At 38.8% G+C, this 23878-nt stretch overlaps 1 protein-coding gene across 7 annotated transcripts in view; it reads left to right on the forward strand.

The window, feature by feature from the left end:
- Nucleotides 1–23878, forward strand: part of LOC127569898 (zinc finger and BTB domain-containing protein 20-like) — a 197883-nt gene that overhangs the window by 168312 nt on the left and 5693 nt on the right. For 6 of the 7 annotated variants that reach the window (XM_052014937.1, XM_052014936.1, XM_052014939.1 and 3 more), the window contains 3 exons: nucleotides 10090–10262; nucleotides 13569–13692; nucleotides 15777–17396. In XM_052014937.1, coding sequence (XP_051870897.1) covers nucleotides 13626–13692; nucleotides 15777–17396 — 1687 coding nt within the window. In that variant the 5' untranslated portion in view covers nucleotides 10090–10262; nucleotides 13569–13625. The remainder of the gene's footprint in view (nucleotides 1–10089; nucleotides 10263–13568; nucleotides 13693–15776; nucleotides 17397–23878) is intronic. The other variant, XM_052014942.1, reaches the window with a different exon arrangement.

Raw genomic sequence — 23878 nt, forward strand, 5'->3', positions numbered from 1 at the left:
AGACTGATAAAGAGATTTAGTGCAAGACAATGGAAAGAGTGAAAGACGGACAGCAGGAAACATTCATAAAGGTATGAAAATGTCATACAGGACAACTGTTTGATGTATCCTTTCATCATAATTTGTTAGCCACCTTGTTTTAGTCTATCTCTTTGCCCGTCTTTAACCTTTAGACATGTACATGGTTTATTCTTTCTGTAATGGTATCTTTTTTTAAAAATAAAGTGTTGTTGGCCTTCAGTATTGGTTGCACTTTCACTAAATTAAACTAATCAGGTTTCATCTGATTTAAGCTTTCTGTCATTTTGTTAAAACTACTCCTTATAAACTTCAGGATTAACTGTAGATTCTTGAATATATAGTTTCACTAGCTAACCAAAATTAAATGAAAGTGTTTCCTAACACGAGAGATCAGATATAAGCATGAAGTCACTAGTGAATATGAGCTTTAATATATGTCACTGTATTAACAAGTTGAGCATTTCTTTGTATGCTTTTAGGTCCTACAATCAGAGCTTGAGGAGCTTGGGGAAGAAGTTCAAAAGCATAGATCCTAAAAGGAAGTTATCCCTTGATTATTTCCAATGCCAAGTACTAGTGAGTATAGGAGCAGCAGGATAAAATGCATTAACGTGAAGCTGGAGAAATGATGCTTAAGGGTAGGACTTGAATTATTGGGACCTATTCTAGGGCAGGGATAGCTTGTCCTAAGTGCACAAGTTGATTGTCAACAGATCTGGTTATTGATGGCCTCGGGGGAAAAAAAATGTGAATTACTAATCTGGGAGAAGGTTTTAACAAATTTGGCAAATGTTCACCAGGATGAAGAAGAGAAGAGAAATGTAGGGAAACACAAGAGGAAAATAGAATTGGAGTTTAAGAATACAGTAGGTGGAATTAGATGGAGCAAGTGCAAAGTAGTCCAAGATAAATTGGCTTATTATTGTCACATGTACTGAAGTACAGCGGAAAAACTTGTTTTGCATGCCGTCCATACGAGTCATTTCATTGCAACAGTGTATTGAGGGTAGTACAAGGGAAAACAGTAACACAATGCAGAATAAAGTGTTGCAGTTACAGAGGTGGTGCAGTGCTGGTAGATAATAAGGTGCAAGGCCATAACAAGGTAGGTTGTGAGTCCATCTTATTGTGTTAGGGGGCCATTCAATAGTCTTATAACAATGGGATAGAAGCTGTCCTTGAGCCTGGTGGTACGTGCTTTCAGTCTTGAGTATCTTCTGCCTGATGGGAGCGGGGAAAAGAGAGAATATCCAGGGTGGGTGGGGTCTTTGATTATGGTGGCTGCTTTGTCAAGGCAGCGAGAAGTGTAGACAGAGTCCATGGAGGGGAGGCTGATTTCCGTGATGTGCAGAGCTGAGTGCACAATTCTCTCCAGTTTCTTGCAATCACAGGCAGAACAGTTGCCATACCAAGCTGTGATGCATCCAATGAGATGAGATGCTGTGCATGTGTTTAAAGGCACAGAGCATAGAAAATGAATTTGCTGAGGTAAATTGTACAATGTTAAAGGGGGAGACCAAGTGCAAGTTTGCACACAAATCATTTGAAGGTGTCGGGGAAAACCAGGCATTCTTGTTGATTAGGTAACCAGGACGGTTTTATATTAAATTTAATCGTCACTAGTGTGCCTAAGCTTATGTCAGATCTCTTGTGCGTTTGGAAATAGTTTGATTTAGTTTTAATTGATCAGTGAAACTATAGATTCAAGAACCTATAGTAAATTCCAGATGTTATAATGAGTAGCTTTAACAAAATAAATTAGTTAATAATAAAACTGTTCAGCTCAATTCACGCTGAAGAGCAATAGTGCTTCTTTTTGAAAGGAGAGCTTATTACAGGACTGAATCATCTATATGCCTAAAGTTTAAACAATGAGATTCTTAGTTTATTAGTATGAGAAAAAAATGTACAAAATTAAGTTAATTATGCTGAACCTTTACACACAGTGGTTAAGTCTCAGCCAAAACATTGGTATTGGTTTATTATCGTCACTTCTACTGAGGTACAGTGAAAAACTCGTCCTGCATACCGTTCGTACCGATCAATTCACACACAGTGCATTGAGGTAGTTACAGGGTAAAAACAATAACAGAGTAAAGTGTCACAGCTGTAGAGGAAGTGCATTGCAGGTAGACGATAAGGTGCAAGGTCATAACAAAGTAGATTGTGAGGTCAAGAGTCCATCTCACCGTATAAGGGGACCATTCAATAGTCTTATAACAGTGGGATAGAAGCTGTCCTTGAGCCTGGCGGTATGTGCCCTCAAGCTCCTGTATCTTCTGCCTGATGGGAGAGGGGAGAAGAGAGAATGACCCAGGTGGGTGGGATCTTTAATTATTCTGACTCCTTCACCAAGGCAGCGAAGTATAGACAGAGTCTATGGAGGAGAGGCTGGTTTCCATGATGTGCTGAGCTACATCCACAACTCGCTGCAGTTTCTTGTGGTCCCAGGCAGAGCAGTTGTCATACCAAGACATGATGCGTTCAGGCATTTTTGTTAATTAGGTAAACAGAACGGTTTTACATTAAATTTAATAGTCACAAGTGAGCCCAAGCTTATGTCAGATCTCTTGTGTGTTAGGAAATACTTTGATTTAATTTTAATTGGTCAGTGAAACTATAGATTCAAGAACCTATAGTAAATTCCAGATTTTATAAGGAGTAGCTTTAACAAAACAATTAACTATTTAAATTAGTTAATAATAAAACCGTGAGCTCAATTCACACTGAAGAATACATTTAAGTTGTAGAACTACGATTTAGTAAGATTGTGAAAACCTTACAGAGATTGTAATAAAGTTTTACTATAATAATACCAGGGAATTCATTTATTTGGAGCTGATGGAGAAAAAGAAGTTTGTTTAAGCTAAGGAAGTTAAGATTGATTTATACGGCTGTTAAAAACATAAGTGTTCCAAGTCATGAATAGTTTGTTGAGGGTAATTAAAGGAGAAACCATTTTCCAATGGTAAATGGTTGATTATCAGTGGACATGGGCAGAAACAACATGTAGCTTTTTGACCTTTTTCAGACTTTTTTGTAATTTTGAATGCAGTGCCTGACAGGGAAGTTGAAGCAGATTTAGTGGTAACATTCAAAAGAGATTTATCTAAATACTTGAAGGGAGAAAAGAATCACACCATTGGGGAAAGAGTAGAGTAGAATTAATTGGATGGCTCTTTTAAAGAGCCAATATGGTGGGTTGAATGCCTTCTACGCTCTCTCGTTTCATGTTTCTATGAAAGTATAAACCGGCTGCTCTCTGTCCCTCTGTTATGAACACTCGATCCCTTCTTCTTTTTCCCCTTCCTTTCACTTCTGGTTTTTACCCCCTTTGACTAATTGACTCTCACTCCTTTCCTAGGCACAGCCACTTTAAACTTTCTCTTCCTCTTTTGCTCCAGCTCCCTTCCTCCTCTGCTCCAGCTCCCTTCCCTACCATTTCTTCTTTTCAGCAACATGACCAACAGAAAAGTACAGCAAGCTTACATAGTAAGTTATTATTATGATTGCTTATCCAATTCATAGCCATCATCAAATCTGACAACATGAGCACCATGCATTGTCTTGAATCCCTGTGTGCAAGCCTACAGAAGATTGAGTGGAAAATGAAAATGCTGTTTTTTTCACCATATATGTAGTAAGCAGTTGGTTCTCCTCTACTTTGTCCTTGCTTTGTCACATCCTAACCCTGTTTTCTACTATTCACCCCACTAAAGAACTGGATTCTGTAACATGCATCCCCTTCTCTTTCTCTCTTTGCCTCTTGATCCCTTTGTGAACCAGTCCTTTCTCCAGCTTAGTTCATCTCTTAGCCTCATCAAATACCAGGTGTGGTCTTAATTCCCATTTTGCAATGCTTTGGGCAATTAATCTATCAAATTATTTACATGCATTACTAAATAGAAGCCATATCTGATACTCTTTGATACTCACAAAAGCTGGTAGATTTGCCAATCTGAACTTTTGGTTACCAAAGTATTATTCAGGTTAGCTACGGCATCAGGGGAATGGCAACGTAGACTTTAACCTAGTCTAGGATTTCGGTAACCTCTAATGTAATTAAGTGTTTTATAATTGAAAAATTAAAAAAACGCTAGAAAATATTAGATTTATTAAGTATACATGCATGAGGTGTGTAATATTTTTGTTAATAATCTCTGTGAATGTTCAAGTGGAAACTTCCAGGTTCATTGTTGTTGTGCAGCAATAGTTGTCTTATTGGGCTCTTACTTTTATGTGTGACCAAATCACACATAAAAATATATACTTTTATTTCTAATCAGCCACTTTCAGTGGTATTCCAAAAACAAGAGACAGTTACCACCAGTTCCTCCATGAAATAGTAAAATTAAACAAGTGGATTATCGTATTTAATAACTACCTTTCTATATTGCTCTTAGTTTATGATCTGCACATGCAAATGAATAAATCTTGCTAAATTGATCCCACCCCAACATTGTAAAAATAAAAAAAATGAAAGAAATAGACAGGTGAGAGAGCCTAGGAAGGTTGGATTAATGTTTCAGCACATTGACCTTCTGTCAGAACTGGGAGATGTTATAAATGAACAGTTTATAAGGAGGAACAAAGCCAAGGGAAAAGGGTAGGGAGACAAGAATAGAATGGTGTTGAACAGAAGATGATTAGATGACAGAAGTGATAATAGTATGACAAAAGCTGGCAGTAAAGAAAGAAATAAAGATCTATTCAATAAGCAGAGGGTTGTGATTGCAGGAAATGGCAGAAACTGAGTGGAAGATAAGGAAAAGAACCTTAATGTGGTTCTGAGACATAGAGTGAATTTGTAGGAATTAGGGTTGTTTCCTAAGGAGCAGGAAGTACCTGGCTGAGGAGAAAGAGTATCTGCTGTTATGTCCACATCAGCTTTCCTCCCATTCCCACCCCCCCCCCCCAACCCCATTTCCCACCCCATGTTCCCTTAATGTCAGGATTGGGCATTGTAGATGATAAACCTTGTTGTTTTCATTGAATTGCAAAATGGGCAAGGGGGAAATAAAGGACTTGCATTTATTTGTGGCTCATCATGCCTTTCAAACATCTCAAAGGACCTCAAGTACTTGGAAATGAGCAAATCTGCAAAATAATTAAATGAGAGTAATATCACAGCTGCTTTCTTAGAATGAGTTGAAAGATGCTTGACTTGTGCAATGCAATTGGTACCATATGTATATAACGAGGAAGCTGTATTGAATGCTTTGTAATGCCAATCAGTGTGTAAGCAACATTGATCATAGTTTAATGCAGTGCCATCTGGTGGTAAATACAAATATTGTACTTTTTGTCAGCTATTCATGTAAGGTCGCAATGTAATATGCCAGCCATCTTAGAGCATTGTCAGCACCAGCATCCAAATTGTGTAGGCCACAAGATAATTTTCTAATAATAATTCAACAAAATAGGCCGTAGTTTGCATTTGAGAATAAGGGCATATGTCATCCTCACAAAGGTTACATAAGTGGAGACTTGATGATGGTCTGTTTGTTCATTATATAAGCATTGAAAAGCATCTGTCCAAAGTATGGCCAATTGTATTCTGGTAGTCATTTAAAAGGAAGAGAGACAGTATGATTACTCATTGATCTTATTTCCTCAAAGTATTCAGACATTTTCCATGCAATGGTCCATAATGACATAAATGACAATTTAATTATTGATCATCTTGAATCCATTTGCAAATAGCTGAGGTATTTTGCTAAGATTTTCTATTAAGACGGTGCCTCTTTCATATCAAGTCAATCCACAGTACAGCTGGGAACTGCGATTGCTGTTACGTGAGGGGATGGTAGGCAATGAGCATGATGATGAAAACTTCCAGGAATGATTATTGGACTTTTTATCTCCAGAAGCATTTTGGGAAATATATCATAGTAGACTAAATAGTAGGGGGGTGGGTTCAACAGATTAGGAAAGTATGGATAAAGTAAAAGGGAAGGAAAGTGCAGGAGAGGTTACTGAAGTCCCCAGAATAAAGAATAAGAAAGAAAGTTTAGAAAGGGATAAGAATTTAACTTCAGGCAACATGGAGACAAATTTGGGAAGAAGGGTGGTGAATACAGGACTGAAGGTGTTATCTCTGAATGCAAGCAGTATATGAAATAAGGTAGATGAGCTCATAGCGCAATTAGAAATAGGCAGGTGTGACGTTGTGGGCATCAGAGAGTTGTCGTTGAAAGGATATCACAGCTGGGAGCTAAACATCCAAGGATACACATCCTATCGAAAAGTCAAGCAGGTGGGCAGAGGGGGTGGGGTGGGGTGGTCTGTTGGTTTAAAAAAAAATGAAATCAAATCCTTAGCAAGAAGTGACATAGGATCAGAAGATGTAGAATCCTTGAGTGGAGTAAAGAAACTGCAGGGGTAAAAAGTCCTTGATGACAATTATATAGAGGCCTCCAAATAGTAGCCAGGATGTGGGGTACGAATTACAACAGGAGATTGAAAACACATGTAAAAAGGGAAATGTTACGGTGGTCATGGGGGATTTCAATATGCAGGTAGATTGGCAAAATCAGGTTGGTACTGGATCGCAAGAGAAGGAATTTGTAGAATGCCTACGAGATGGCTTTTTAGAGCAGCTTATCGTCGAGCCCACTAGGGAAAAGGCAATTCTGGATTTGGTGTTGTGCAGTGAACCAGATTTGATTAGGGAGCTGAAGGAAGGTAAAGGAACCCTAAGGAGGCAGTGGTCATAATATGATAGAATTCACCTTGCAGTTTGAGAGGGAGAAAGTAAAATCGGATGTATTGGTATTACAGTTGAGTAAAGGTAACGGCAGAGACATGAGAGAGGAACTGGCCAAAGTTGATTGGAAGGGGACCCTAGCAGGGATGACGGTAGGGCAGTAATAGGAGTTTCTGGGAGTAATTTGGAAGATGCAGGATCAGTTCATCCCAAAGAAGAAGCATTCTAAAGGGAGGATGAGGCAACCGTGGCTGATAAGGGAAGTCAAAGACAGCATTAAAGCAGAAGAGAGGGCATGCAATATTGCAAAAATTAGTGGGAAGCTGGAGGATTGGGAAACTTTTAGAACATACATAGAACAGTACAGGACAGAACAGGCCCTTTGACCCACAATGTTGTGCCGACATAGCTAATCCCTCCTACCTTCAGAATGCCCATATCCCTCTATTTTCCTCTCATTCAAGCTCCCCTTAAAAGCCCCCAATGAATTTGCCTCCACCACTGTATCAGGCAATGCATTCCAGGCATCCACCACTCTCTGAGTAAAGAAACATACCCCTCATGTCTGTTCTGAACCTACCCCCTCTCTCCTTAAATGCATGCCTTCTGGTATTGGATCGCTCAATAATGAGAAAAAGATATTACTTGTCCACCCTCTCTATGCCCCTCATAATTTTATACACTTCCAACAAATCACCCCTCAGCCTCTGCCACTCCAGAGAAAAGAGTGGCAGAGGCTGAGGGGTGATAGCACATGCCTTCTAATCCAGGCAGCATCCTAGTAAACCTCCTCCGCATCCTCTCTAGAGCCTCGACAACCTTCCTATAGTGAGGTGACCAGAATTGCACACAATAAAAACCAACAGAAGGCAACTAAAAAAGCAATAAGTAGAGAAAAGATGAAATATGAAGGTAAGCTAGCCAGTAATATAAAAGAGGATACCAAAAGTGTTTTCAGATATGTAAGGGGTAAAAGAGAGGCAAGAGTGGATATCGGACCACTGGAACATGATGCTGGAGAGGTAGTAATGGGGAATAAAGAAATGGTGGATGAACTGAATAAGTATTTTATGTCAGTCTTCATTGCGGAAGACACCAGCAACATTCCAGAAATTCAAGACAGTCAATGGGCAGAAGTGAGTGTAGTTGCTATTACCAAGGAGAAGGTGTTTGGGAAGCTGAAAGGTCTGAAAGTAGATAAGTCACCTGGACTGGATGGACTGCACCCCAGGGTTCTAAAAGAGGCAGCTGAAGAGATTGTGGAGGCATTAGTAGTGATCTTTCAAGAATCACTAGAGCCAGGAATGGTTCCGAAGGACTGGAAAATCGCAGATGTCACTCCACTCTCTAAGAAAGGAGGGAGGCAAAAGACAGGAAGTTATAGGCCAGTTAGCCTGACTTGAGTGGTTGGTAAGATGTTAGAATCCATTACTAAGGATGAGGTTTTGGAGTACTTGGAAGCTCATGATGAAATAGTCTGAAGTCAGCATGGTTTCCTTAAGGGGAGATCTTGCCTGACAAATCTGTTGGAATACTTTGAGGAAGTAACAGGCAGGATAGACAAAGGAGAGTCAGTGGATGTTGTTTACTTGGATTTTCAGAAGGCCTTTGATAAGGTGCCGCACATGAGGCTGCTAAACAAGATAGGAGCCCATGGTATTTAGCAAAGGTACTAGTATAGATGGAAGATTGGACAACTGGCAGAAGGCAAAGAGTGGGAATAAAGGGGGCCTTTTCTAGTTGGTTGCCAGTGACTAGTGATGTTCTGCAAGGGTCTGTGGTTAGTTAATCGGTTTAATTTGAACCCATTTAAGGCAGGCCATGCTCTGTAGTAGTTTCAAATATTTGAATGTCAGAGCCTTCTCGCCACTTGCTGGTTAACATTCATAAGCAAGAAATGAGATCATCTTTTTTTCCTAACCATGGAATATTAAGTCTATAGTAATATGCTCGCAGCCACTTTTCTGAGATCATTTCTTTCAGAATAGACTCTGAAATCAAAAGTGATAAATTTTTCTCAGTGACCTATACAATTAAACTGGCCAAATGAGGCATTACAGAAATTCCTTGACAATATGTTTTTATTGTTTGCTTCAATTTTATTATCCTTGTGAAACTGATGTACATTGGGATAAAGTTCATTTGGTACTTGCAGCAGACTGGTTCAAGCAGCATTTTATCTTGGTAAGCTTAGTAGTTTTTTTATATAATGGGAATTCTGGGTAGATGTTAGAGGTTTACAGGGCGATGATGGGTTTAGACAGTAAATGGAGAGTAGCTGCATTCACTTGTGGATAACTTGAGAACTAGGAGCATAGTTTAAAAATAATAGGTGGAGTAAAATGAGGAGGAATTTTGAATATTGAAAGTGTTTCTGATCTGGAACACAAGGGTGATGGAAGCAGAGTCAATTCGGGCTTTCAGAAGGGAATTGGATAGGGATTTGATGGAAAGTAATTTGTTGGGGCACGGGAAGAACGTCGGGGGAGGGAGGGTGAACTAAGTAGGCAGTTCTTCAAGGAGCTTGCATGGACTCAATAAACCTCAGAGCAGCTCCCTGTTTTCTTCAATTTTCACTATTTAGTTTGGTGAAAGATGCAGGTTTTGCAAACATTTGCATGGTTTTAACCAGACTGCAGTAATTGGTTAGATCTTCTCAAGGAATGCCCCTCGTTTCAATTAATCTTTCCATTTCTTTATCCATGAAATTGGGTAGATTGACTTGAACACTGTGGTGCAATTCACACAGAACAGTGTGCATTCAGTGCTTTAGCACAACAATGTAAGTTCAAAGATTTTGGAAGTAGTTCTTGGCTTGGTCTTTTGAGAAATCTAGCATCAAAGGACGGGGATTTGTACTACTTCAGCTTGTCCTGGATATTCTCTGCCAGAATGTCTGGAGGAAGGTGGATGCCTTGGACTCGCCAGGTGCGGCCCTTGTCTTGGCTGCTGGAGCACATCTCAACACACCTCCAGATGTGCTTTAACACTTGAGTTGCAGAAGTGTTATAACCATTATTAATATTTAAGCTTCCACTGAATATATTAATAGTTAGGGTGGGTAGGTTGAGTCGTCTTCCATTTTTAATTTGTAGCATCGGAAAATAACTCAATTTAAAAAAAATTTAAAAAAAATACTGATGTCAACAGAAAATTACAGTTGGTTAAATTATCTAGGAGTCGGTGATGCAGCCAATTCCATATAATGTCCTTATAATGAATACTCTAAATATAACAACACATGGGCATGTTATTTGTTGCTCAGCTGTGTTTCAATTTGCTGAAGTTGATTGTGTCCGAGGAGAATTGACTCATGAATACTTCAGATTTGACTTTAGTTTCCATTCATTTTATTCTTTCAGCAAAAATAAAGATCAACTGAGTAATGAAGGAACTGTGGAGTAATTGCAGTCCTTGAAGAATGAGAGTCTTGCAAACAGACACTGCTTCAGGACTAGTCTTCCCGGACAGAAGCCTATAGTCCTCCAGGTGAAAGTTCAGAGAGACGGATACTTTACCACCTTCTGTTCTGACTGTATGTATACTCAAGTAATTGCATCTTTTGACCATTAAATTATTTTTAAAATACTTAGTTGCATTTAAGAATTGGTCAACATTTAATAGTTGAAAAAACAATCATGATTAATAGTTTACACAGAAAGGAGAGAGAATGGCAGGAAATAATAAATTACACTGAGTGTCAGGCATGCATTGATCAAATAATTAATGGTTTCAGAAACATTTTTGAAGTGGTGGGCTTACATTGTATTACAGAGTAACACGCCATGATGGTGTCTTGAGGCTCCTCCCGTCATCCACCAAATTCCATCAATTTCTTTCTCTCTTGTGTTTCCCGTTAAATGCATCAGTGCTAGTCACCTCTATCACTTTCTGTTTCCCAGTTGGAAATAGTTCTGAAATTGTTAGTGAAAAGAAGAATACTGTAAATATTTTGCACCGTTGTACCATTATGTAAGGAAGAACCACAAGTTACACAGGTGAAGCATTTAACTTGTGCACCATTCAAAGGCTACAGGAATGTGTAATGAATGTGTAATGAATTATGTGTAATAAAAATTTAAAACTTTAATGTACAGTAAAACTATGATAATCTGGCATCCAATTGGTCGGAAATCCTGATGGTTCAGCATCAGGCTCACAGGTGATGCTTCCTGTGCTCTTTTTAATCTCACCACAGCCCTGTTTCAGCTCTTCCTTAAAATTTGCTAGAGCCCCATTACCAAGCTCCTTTTAAATTGACTGGGGCCCCATTCCCACACTCCTTTTAAACTCACTGGGGCCCTATTCATACACTCCTTTTATACTCACCAGGGCCCCATTCCAAACTTCAATTAAACTCACCCATTTCACTGAAAAATATATTATACTACTAAGTAATACCTTAAAAAGAATGAATTAAAAGTGGGTATGGGTAATAATAGGAGTAATATCCAATATACGAGAAAATCTGCCAGTCTAGCACCACCAAACTCCCAATGGTGCCAGATTATCAGAGTTTGAGTATATTACCTTTTTCCCTTTTTTTGATGCTTTGACTATTCAATTAATTTTAAACTGAACAGAATATATGAATGCATCTTTACGATTTGTGCATTGTTAGAATTTCCTTGCAAAAATATGTACCAGTGCATTTTTATTTTAATATTTCTGCTGTGATTAACAATTTTTGAAATGCACCCCTAAATTGGAATATGGGCAGCAGAATTCAGTTTTGGACAAAATCACTCGTATAACATGAATTAAAGAGACTTATGCTTAGTTGGCCTGAAGGACATTGTTTTTAAAAAAAATTGTCACGCTGCACTCGGAAATGTAAAAGCCAAAATAGGCTGTAATATTGCATGCAGCTAGCATGAAAATGGACTTTCATGTAGATTCCTCTAAGCCACATGGTTTACAGATTAATTATTTCTTCATGAATATTGCAATTTTAATAAATCACCTTTCGAAGTTTGTCCCATCCTTGCATTTGTATAGCATCTTAATGTATCAGCCAAAAAATGTCATGTCCAGTCGCAGTCATTTTAGCACTCACAGATGCTACTTCGAAACTAAACCTTGGACACACTGAAATATCACAAAGACAGGAACAATTATTTGTCCTGGTGAAGGGGTCTCGGCCCGAGACGTCGAATGTTTGTTTCCCTCCATGGATGCTGCCTGGCATGCTGAGTTCCTCCAGCACTTTTTGTGTATTGCTCCAAATTCCAGCATCTGCAGAATTTTTTGTGTCTCAATTATTTTGAAAACCTGTTTTCAACTTCCATTATCATGGTTATTTGTTTGGCTGAAATTAATCATGAAAAATTGAATAGTTTTCATCCCCTCAAGTTTCCTTTGCTACTCAATTTGATCTTGGCTCTTCTGTACTTTAAATCTAGTGCTCATGACCTCTATCCTTTTATAACACTTCAGAATATAGTTCATCCAGTAATGGATTTTGAGCTCTGATGCTTTCTATCATGAAGGCCACCTCTTCCTCACTACTCATTGGTACAGAGAGCGAGTCTCTGACATCCACAAGGAACTTGGCTTTGTTGCAGAAACCCCTACTGGATTTAATTGAAGCCTGTTTGCCCATCTTGTAACAAGAAAAAATCATTGGTGCTGGCAGTTGCATGAGTAATTGGAAGATTTGGCATAACAGTTGGTTTGTCCCTGGTTACACGCATTTTAACTTGTTTACTTCATTCCAAGCTATGTCTAGAGCAAAATATGTTGCAACTTGTCTTTTGTATAATCCCCATTCAAGGATTAATCTTTCATTGTTATTCATTTGGTACACCTCCATCTTTAAAACAGAAGTCTGTGAGAACGAAAACAGTATTTCAGCATATAATCCAGACTGATGATCCATGCATTATTGAGGAAAAACTTAAATGCTCCACAACGGTTGAGATGCTAAACTATTCCATATCTCATTGATCCAATTGGAATGCAACAGAGGGTCTGATGATGTTCCATCCGACAGTACTCTATTAGTCACCACCACAAAACAGATTAATTAAGAATTCACATCGTTGATACATGTGAAGAACTATCCATCAAGTGTCTCTGCTCCTGCAGCATAAATGTACCTTAAGTCATCAATTAGTGCTAATTAGGAATTTTTTTTAACATAGGCTGATATTCACAGGAATGCCCCTTATTATATTACACTAACCCACTTATTGAAAATGTTTGAAGTTAGAATTGTGGTTCAGTGAAATCATTTTTTCTCACAGTGGAATGAATGAAAAATCAAAGCTGACAATGAGAATTTGGCAAATTCCTTGTACTAAATTCTGATCAGAACTTCAGGTTAATGATTTGTGATGCTGTGATTTATTCTGATCATGAAGAAATGGGCGAGTAAATATTTCAAATTGTTTATGTCAGTCAGTATTACATAATCAGAAATTATTAAAAGTGTTTTGTCAGTTTAATTGGACTACAGAACCTCAATGATTAGCTATGATTAGTTATGTATCATATTATAACAGCAGTATCTATAAAGGGACTGACTTTCGTTTTTGTTCCATCAGTTGCTTATAAAAATAGGCTCACTGTTTTGCACGGTATTAGACGCATGATGTACTCAGTCTTCTTGACCACCATTTTACGAATCTCCATCATGGCAGTGAAAAATAAAATTCCTGGGCTTCTTAACTGAACATGTTCTGTGCTAGCTGGAATGAGATTTTTGTTTTGTAACTTTTGTAAGGTATTGTTTCAGAATATAAGATATGTAGTTAAATCAGTAATGGCTACTGTACAGAATTGTGCCATGCAACGTAGATCTGTAAATTATATGAACTCCTTTTTTTGTCCTTGCATACAGCCAAACATCTTAGCTCGATGCATCATTCCAGTAATATGTTCAATTACATGAGACAAGATGGCCCATGAATTTCTTTCTTCACACAAGGAGATTTTCAAGATGGTGGCCACTTACATCTGCAGTGGTGAGACTTTTCATTGTCCAGTTTAAAAAGAAATCTAACATACTGGAACATTAATTCCAGCAGTCAAATGTAGAATAAATTTCAGTCATTTTACAATTGTATAATATTTTAATATATTGGAGCAGCTTGGAGCTTGATGCACAGAGAAAGAATTTTTTTACATCTCCAAGAATAATTAAAATTAAAACATTAAGGAAATTTTCAGTGCCAGAAAGATGGTTCAGTTGTAGTCTAGATTTATTATGCTGTTTAAAAAGTTCACTTATTTTTGTATGCTCGATTTCTAGCATTATTTAGTGAGTGGAAAGGAAGACAGATTGATAAATGTTCTCATGAGAGTGTGTTTTATACAAAGTAATCAGTGGCAAATGTTGATGTAAATCTTATTGAAATTTTGATCAAGCTATCATCCTTCACACTTATCTATCATGTTTATTTTTCTCTCCCTGCTTTCCTAAATTTTGCTGGCTTTCCATTACATTTGGCTTTGTTGTAAATCATGAGCATACACTTAATTATCAATATCTTGTTTTTTTTAAATAATATGGAAAATTGTCTGATGCCGTTTTCCTATATTCAGATAAAATAAAAATTATTTTATTAATTATATGTCTATGGTTATACAGGATAAGATCCACAGAATAATGTAGGCCCATTTCCAAAAATTAAACTTAGTTTTGTTTTAATTATAAAAATCATTAACAGTGACGTTGCCTCAAGAGGTTACATGAAATCTTCTGTTATTCTCCATTTCTGACATAAATAAACACTAAATATAGAATAATTGTATAATCATCTATAAAATTTTCTTCAAAAATCTGCAATGGTATCTTCATTATCCCCTGCAATCGTTAAAGAAAACTATGGTTCTAGAGTACATGAACAAACAGCATCAATGTACTGCTTGCATGTAAGCTGACCAAAAGAAAATGAAATTAAAACAAATTGCAGATGCTGGAAATCTGAAGTAAAAACGAAAATGCTGGAAACACTCTTTCCACAGATGCTGCCTGACCCACTGTGTGTTCCATCATTTTCTAATTTTAAGACTGAAATCATCTGGGCGGGGCTTAATCTTTTTGGACCTCTCCCACTGCCTGTCGCTGCTGCCCACAGTCCCAAAGTTGCCAATGCTTAACTAACAGAGATGCAGAAGGCTGATCTGACTGGTTTGAAGCATCTGGGGTTCTGGTGGCACGACCTCTGATGGTTCTGTGTTGAGCTCCCATTCCCATCCGAGAAATACTCCTGCAAGCTTTGATAATTGGTAAAACTCAGTCTCTAGCTTTGCCAACTGTCAAATCTCTAAGGGTTATGAGTGTCCAGAAAAATTTCCAAGAATATTAAGAGTTAAGTAAATAACTGTGAAGCAATATTGATTTGTTTGAAAAAGGTTCCAAAAAACATATGTAATTAAACCAAAACATGGTAATTAGAAAACGAATCATGTCTTTTTTTTCTCTCATCTGTGAACCCTACAATCTCCATTGAAATCAATGGTATCACAAATTCTGCCTCAGGCCTAAACTAGAGCAAGACTGAGCAATGATTTCCTCATTTTAAATACTGAGCAATCTGACAAAGATGGAATTTTGCAACTGTAGCAGAGCAAACTGATCGATTTTCATGACAATCAGGACAAAAATATAGTTGCTGAATTTCTGAAATAGTTTCCAGTTAAACGGGTAAATGCTGTTGCTTTCATTCATAACTACTAGCATTTCCCAGCAAGATACAGGACATAGTTTTAAGATACTGATTAATGATAGTTAATCAATAACTAATTTCTGTTGTTATCTGCTTAGCACCTGTGGCTTGATTTCAAATATCAGATCCTTTCAATTTGTATAGTTTCTGTTATTTACTCTGAGGTATCCACTTTCCTACAATTTTACTATCAAACTTCAATGACAAATGATCATTAATGTGTTTAATGTTTTGGGTATAGCTTTGTTATATTTTGTTTACTTTTTACATTTATGGCACTTTTATTTCAAAGTGGCATGTTGTCTCTCAGATTCCTGAAGTTGATTAGCTAATCTTTCTGAAGTGGTAAAGGTCTGTTTTTTCCTGTTCAAAACTAGGTAACATCAATGGGAAGGGAATGACAGAGCGCATCCACAGTATCAACCTTCACAACTTCAGCAACTCTGTGCTTGAAACACTGAATGAGCAGCGAAACCGGGGACATTTCTGCGATGTGACCGTCCGAATCCATGGAAGCATGCTTAGAGCTCATCGCTGTGTATTGGCCGCTGGCAGTCCCTTCTTCCAAGACAAGCTGCTTTTGGGATACAGTGACATTGAGATTCCATCTGTGGTCTCAGTGCAGTCTGTTCAGAAGTTGATTGATTTCATGTACAGCGGGGTGCTCCGGGTGTCCCAGAGTGAGGCCTTACAAATCCTTACTGCAGCCAGCATATTGCAGATCAAAACCGTCATTGACGAATGCACTCGTATTGTCTCTCAAACAGTTGCAAGCAGCGGTTACCCTACAACGAGGGACTCGAACCAAGTAACACCACGAGGAACACCAGAATCTGGTTCGTCAGGGCAGAGCAGTGATACTGAATCTGGGTATGTACAAGCTCACTCCCAGCGTAATGTTGAAAGAATCTATTCCTCTCTTTATGCCTGCTCTGGAATGCCGGTACAAAATGGCACTGGAGAGAGATCACTCTACGGTGCACCAGTGGTCAGCCATCACAGCACACAACTGGTCCTGCAGAGGGAAGAGAATGTAACTGATCCAGCATGGATAACCAGAATCCAAGAGCGGACACAGCAGATGGAGAGATATCTTTCCACCCCAGAAACCACACACTGTCGCAAGCAACCGCGGCCAGTTCGCATCCAGACCATTGTGGGCAATGTTCATATCAAACAGGAGACCGAAGATGAATATGATTATGATTATTACGGAAAACAGAAAAGGAACACTTCAGAGCAAAATGAATCCGAAGAGTGCAATGAAGACACTGACCAGGCTGAAGGTACTGAGAGTGAACCAAAAGGAGAAAGTTTTGACTCTGGTGTTAGCTCTTCCAATGGGACTGAAACTGATCCAATAGACCAACAGTTCATTGCTGGCATAAGCAGAGGAGGACAGTCAGATTTCAGACCAGCTGAGCAGAATGAGCTTCCCGCTGAAGACAGCCAACAGCTCAGCAATGTGAATCCTCCTTCTCCAGAAAGGACTTACACTACGGAAATGGATACCACAGGCCCTCAAAACAGTGATGGAAACATTGCAAGTGAAAAAGAATTGCAGCAAGCTCCAATGAGCTCTGTGATTTCAGTCTCTCAAAACAATCAATCACAGGCAACAACTCAGCTTTATCTGAGGCAATCAGATACCCAAGCCACCAACGTGAGAATGCCACTGACCTTAACTAGCACTACTCCTGTCATTGGCACTGCTGGGAGTACGTATATACCCACACTTTTCACCACTCAGAACACTACCAGTGGCAAGCTGTTTCAGTTCACGTTGCCACAACCACTCTCAAGCCAACAGACACAATTTATAACAGTTCCGCAACCCAATGTTACAACCTTTACCACACAGTTGCACCCACAACAATCTCAGTCAACAATGCAGAGTACAAGTGGACAGACTGAAAAAAAGCCCTATGAATGCACTCTTTGTAATAAAACATTCACTGCAAAGCAGAACTATGTGAAACATATGTTTGTCCATACAGGTAAGTGATTACATTTAGCAGTAGCATTACATTCTTTTAAAAACTAAATATTTTCCTAATGTTTATTATATAGTTAAAGTTGCAAAATTAAAGAGGCATATAACTATATAGAGTTTTCATTCTTAGATTTCATCTTTTACAATATTTAGCATTTTTTGCTTGAAAATAGTATTTTCTAATTTTTACTATACAAATCTGAAAGTTTATATGATAAAAATATCTGGCCACCAGAAGTATAAACTTATCTCCCCACAAGCCTAATGTTCTTCTTTTATGCTGGGCATACATCAGAGAAGAATTAATAGGGTGGTATTCTACAAAGTTTTGGACCGCAACAATTCTTGAAAATATTGCCATAGTCTCCCTCACTGCTTGGCTGTTCATAGAGTAAAGCATTGCTTTGAAGAATTCTCCTGTGTTGTTTTATTTTCTTTTTTTCTGAAAAGCAACTAATTTTAATGTCAAGTTTCAGCATTATCTCTACTTTTATCTCGATTAAAGGCATTTGTTAGTTCATATCTCATTCAAAATTTGTCACATTGATTTTTTTTGAGGACATGGCTAAAAACCTAAGTAAATACTAAATTCTGCAACCTGTTGGATATTTTAGGCTATCATGGAAATACTTTTTTTCCTGAGTAGTTAGTATATAAACGTAGTATACAGCATTTTATAGCAATGCATCTTGATCTGTTTCCATTCAGTGAGAGTATGAGTGGTTCTGCACTATAATAGCAATGGTTTCCTTAAGAGCAGATCTTGCCTGACAAATCTGTTGGAATTCTTTGAGGAAGTAACAAGCAGGATAAATAAAGGAGAGTCAGTAGATGTTGTTTACTTGGATTTTCAGAAGGCCTTTGACAAGGTGCCACACGTGAGGCTGCTGCACAAGATGGGAGCCCATGGTATTACAGGAAAGGTACTAACATGGATAGAAGATTGGCTGACTGGCAGAAGGCAAAGAGTGGGAATAAAGGGGGCCTTTTCTGGTTGGCTGCCATTGACTAGTGGTGTTCCTCAGAGGTCGGTGTTGGGTCCGCCACTTTTCACGTTATATGTCAATGATCTGGATGACAGAATTGATGGCTTTGTGGCCAAGTTTGCAGATGATACAAAGATGGGTGGAGGGACAGGTAGTGCTGAGGAAGCAGGGAGTCTGCAGAAGGACTTGGACAGGTTGGGGGAATGGGCAAAGAAGTGGCAGATGGAATACAGCGTAGGGTAGTAAGGACGGCAAATGCAATGTTCACATTCCTTTCGAGAGGACTAGAATATAAAAGCAAGGATGTACTGCTGAGGCTTTATAAGGCGTTGGTCAGACCACATTTGGAGTATTGTGAGAAGTTTTGGGCCTCTTATCAAAGGAAGGATGTGCTGGCATTGGAGAGGGTCCGGAGGAGGTTTACAAGAATGATCCCGGGAATGAAAGGATTAACATATGAGGAGCGTTTGATGGCTCTGGGCCTGTACTTGCTGGAGTTCAGAAGGATGAGGGAGGAATCTCATTGAAACCTAGCGAATATTGAAAGGCCTAGATAGAGTGGATGTGGATAGGATTTTTCCAGTAGTGGGAGAGTCTGGAACCAGAGGGCACAGCCTCCAAATAGAAGGATGTCCCTCTAGAACAGAGATGAGGAGGAATTTATTTAGCCAGTGGGTGGTGAATCTGTGGAATTAATTGCCACAGAGGGCTGTGGAGGCCAAGTCATTGGGTATATTTAAAGTGGAGGTTGATAGTTTCTTGATTAGTAAGGGCATTGAAGGTTACGGGGAGAAGGCAGGAGAATGGGGTTGAGAGGGAAAAATAAATCAGCCATGATAGACTGGTAGAACAGACTTGATGGGCTGAATGGCCTAATTCTGCTCCTATGTCTTATTGTCTAAGAAACAGACGTCATGCAGATTTGAGCAGTAAAAGCAGAAATATAACATTCCTTTTGAAGACCATTAGCTAAGACCAGCATTATATTAACTCAGAGACCAAAGGAAAAACATTAGGTTGAAAAACATAAAAGCATAGATGCTAGAAATCTAAGTTAAGACAGAAAATGCTGCAAGCATTTAACAACTCAGATAGCCGCTGTGGAGAGAGAAACAGAATTAATGTTTCAGCTTGATGAAAGATCATTGACCTGAAACGTTAACTCTTTCTTTCTCCACAGCTGGCATTCGAGTTGATGCGTATTTCCAGCACTTTTCACAAAAGTACTAGGTTATTCACGTGGAAGTCTAGAGTATAAATGCCAGAAACTTGAACAGTGGGAGACCTCTAAAGTGGAGAAGTTTAAGCTGCAGTATAGTTGCGCCCCTGGAGCTCCATGGATGATCCAAAAGGTAGAGGGTAAAGTCAAGCAGAGAGAAGTGCAATAGAAGATGCCAGGTTACTAACACAGTGAGAACAAGGCTAATTGTAAAAAGTTCACAGGGGAAATGAAAATAGAAATAAGAAAGGCAAAGAGGGCCCTTGAGAAAAAGCCTAGAAGCAAACTTAAAACAAACCCAAAAACATTCTATGAACAAGAAAACATTTTAGGAGAAGCGATGCTGATCGGAAATCAAAAAGGAAACTTGTTCATAGAGGCATGGCTGAGGTAAAGAGAGTGCTCTATTATCGGTCAAACCCAGTAAACCAGTTTAACAATGACCAGGAAGAGAAAATTGGCTAAGCAATAGGAAATGAAGAGAACTAGTGAAAGTTTGTTGTGTTATGGAAAAAATCACCACTGTACACTATTTATTACACTACACTATTTACTTTATCAACGTCTTCCTCTTTGCCCTCTGTTGTTTACTCCCTGTGTTATTTTGCCTTTGCTATTAGTTTACTTCATGACTTTATTTGTCCTTTTTTGATGATGAGGTTATTTTCAGACAGCTGGGGAGCAGAAAGAGCAATCTGTTTCATTTGGGAGGGATTACACTGCACAAGGCAACTTTGAGTATTGTACCTAACAAAAACTGCAACGTTTTGAGGGCAATGGTGTGGTTGGTGCAGGGAGGCAACGATTAGGGCAGGTGGTTGAATTTTTGTTTGGCAAGTAGGATGTAGACTGCAATATAAAGGAGTGAGGAGCTGCAGTAAAGATCACAATGCCTCCTACCTCAAGGCATAAACCTTGAGAACTAGTCGAACTGCAGAGTGCATATTTGAGAAACATAAAGCACCACAGGTGTGACATGATCTTCTGAGTACAGAGACTACGTATGTAAAATAGGTACAAACATAACCCATGGCAGACTTCAGAATTTGCTGTGTCATGCAACGCTTCTTTAAAAATAATGAACAGCTTTGTTCGGGTACTCCTACTCAGAAGGAGGCAACCTCATTTCATTGGCAACATTAACTTGGCTGGAACTTAACATCTCTTGACTGCAATCACTTGACTAACATTTAGTCATTGCTACAAATTTTTCATCTATCCATGCTAACATTGGTAGAACTGAGCATCACAAAGTTCACATGCAGATAGTGTTATATTCCATACAAGGATGTCATCTACTGTTCTAAAACTGGTTATTCACAAAGTACCATGGGCATCAGCTACTGTAAAATGTTGCACTTGCACAGTTAGTAATTTCATAACCTAGCCGTTCACTCTCGGATTATATCAAGCCAGGTATTGGGGCACCATTCAGTAGGAATAAAGGAGAAGCAAGGCAGGAGCAGTATTCATCGGAAAGGTTTATGAAACCATTGCACATTTCCTCATGTCCTTTACCTAGATGTGGACTCTGGAGCTGAATGACAGAGGGGTGGGAGTTTAAGAGCAGTTTCCCTCCACATCAAAGCACAATTCTATCAAGTGGTGACAAAACACCTTAGCAAAACTCAGGTCAGGGGGCAATATATGAGAAAGACTCCCCAATGGTTAAAAAGAAACATAATTACACTTATCAGAGGACAGTTATCACAATCCTAAAGTCAATAGTATTTCAGGAAGGATCTTTATCTTAGTTGCTTCATTTCACATTATGCCTGGTAGAGAGGCTGCAGGATTTCAACTTCATTCATCATTCTTCCAATAATGAAGTACCTAATAGGCACCTGGATAGGTACATGGATAGGAAGGGTTTAACAGGATATGGGCCAAATGCCGGCAAATGGGACTTGTTTAATGGGAATCTTGGTCGACATGGACCATTTGGGCCGAAAGGCCTGTTTCCATGCTGAATGACTTTAATGCCAGCCTGCAGTTAGAGGATAACAACCAGAGTTGTGGGTAACAAGGCAACATTCATGCCTCATAATTAATAGGTAATGACCAGTTTGAACAAGAGAGAGAGTCTGGCCACCACTTCTTGACTTTGACCATTGTCTAGACTTCACCATCAATGTCTTCTAGGTCAAAATATCAACCAGGACTTTTAAGTGGTACAACTATATCAATACTTTGGCTGTGAGATGGAGGCAAAGGTTCGGCACCCTCTGAAAGAATTTAATGCATCAAAATATACCCATCCTCTCGAAGGTTTATATTAAGCATGTAGTAGGATCCTTTTTTTTCCACCAAGCTGGATCGGTGCGATGGTGTCATAATCAAGAATCAGAATTATTATGGCACAGAATAATTATTTAATTTATTGAGTCCATGTTGGTTCTTTGTAAGCAATCCTGTCAGTCCCACTCTTTCTTCATAAGCAAGCCAATCAGTTTTCCTTAGTCTTGTGAATTATTTGGAGAGGTTCAAAACCATCAGGATAGCAAAGCTCTCTTGATCAAAGACCCTACTGCCAGACTTGATAACCAAGAATTGACTACCAAAGAGACGAGGCATGCTCCTATGCAGCAGCTCATTGAGATTATTTCAATTATATTTCCTGTAACTCCAGATGAAGTTGCTTTTGGCAGGGGAAAAATATATCATAAATTTAGCTTTGGTTGACAGCTAATCTTGAAGGATTTTGAAGAGTTGGCCCAGTATCTGTCTCATTAATGAGGTGGCTGTCGTGGCCTTTAACAGGCACTAAGTCCCTAATTTAGATTTTTCACAGTTAATTAGTTGATCAGCAATAATTGGTTCCTTCTGCAAGCATCAGTAATGTACATTACCATCTGTGTTGAAAAAGGATCTGAGATAATGATTTAGAAATTTGATCCCACAATGCAGTCTCAACACAAGCTGAAAGTATACTGCCCACCATATGGGAGAGGGGGCCAATGTCTGAAACAGCTAATATGTCCTTTACATATTCAAATATGTCCTTAACGGTAAATCACAGACCACAACTAACAAGTTCAAAAGCTTGAATGTGGAACCATGACAAGCGGTTTCCCCCACTCACACATTAAAACTTGAAGTGCTGCTGACAAGTCACTGAATCCCTTTCCCTCACTGTGACCTTGACCACCCTCTACCCTCATGCTTCATTAAATTATGTAGTCCTGTTTATATGTCATACATTTTTTCCTGACTTAAATCTGAGACAATATCTGATAAAACATATATTCATATGTCCACATAAGCTACAATTGTGTTTTGATGATATATTCCAGTGAATCAGAATGTAGTGACTGGATTCCACATTCATCCCTGTGATTTTTGCTGTATCTCATTAAGTATTGGACTGATAACAAAAACTGGTTTGTGGTAGATACAAAGTCTCTGTGTATGCATCAATTCATTGAATTTATCATTTTGGTACAGTGTCAATGTGTAGATCCAAAAACATAACAGCAGGCTCCTGTCCTGAAAGTACAAAGTTCACCAGGGATAGTAATCCATAGTTCTGTTGGTGAAGTCCAAGTCCAGAACCTGCAGGATGAGGACAGATGAAAGAAATTCTTGAAATCATCCAGTGTTAGTGGCTATTGCTCTAATTGTTACATACAGTATAATATTATGACTTTAATGATTGAATTGCTGGTAAAAATACAGTTAATTACTGGAACTTCAAGAGTAGAGTGACATCATGGTGGAGTAACTTGCCTCTAGTATAGGGTGGCTGGAGAATTGGGCAGGGGAGTGAAAAGTCAATGCGAGAGAGAACAAGTTACAGAGAGCCAAGTGACAGATTGGGGCTGATGGAATGCTCTGAGAGCTGGCATAAACTAAATAGGCCAAATGGCCATCCTCTGTATCATAAGAAAATTATGAGAAATATGAAATTTGAGTAAAGGTGTTGAAGATTCTACTCTTAAGTACCACAAGATTGAAGTTGCCTGCACTTGTGCTTATGGCAAGCTCTTTGATGAAAACTCCAATGTAACGTAACCCATTCAAATTTGGAAGACTTCCAGTACAAAATCTAGTGAGCGCTTCCTTCTTCACAATTACATTTGTTTGAGGTACTTGTTCAGGAAGACATTGCCCAAATGAGCCACTTTACTCACAATGTCCTGAGCATGTACACACTACATGAAAATCTTTCACCTGATGTTGTTGGTGTCTCATTTTCACTCTTTAAGGCAGGACAATGTTGATTATGAGGATACATGTGCATTGGGGGAAGACCCATGAGTGTTCCACATTGAATATGATCAC

The sequence above is a fragment of the Pristis pectinata genome, chromosome 4 (genome assembly GCF_009764475.1).
Source record: "Pristis pectinata isolate sPriPec2 chromosome 4, sPriPec2.1.pri, whole genome shotgun sequence".
Classification (NCBI taxonomy): Eukaryota; Metazoa; Chordata; class Chondrichthyes; order Rhinopristiformes; family Pristidae; genus Pristis; species Pristis pectinata.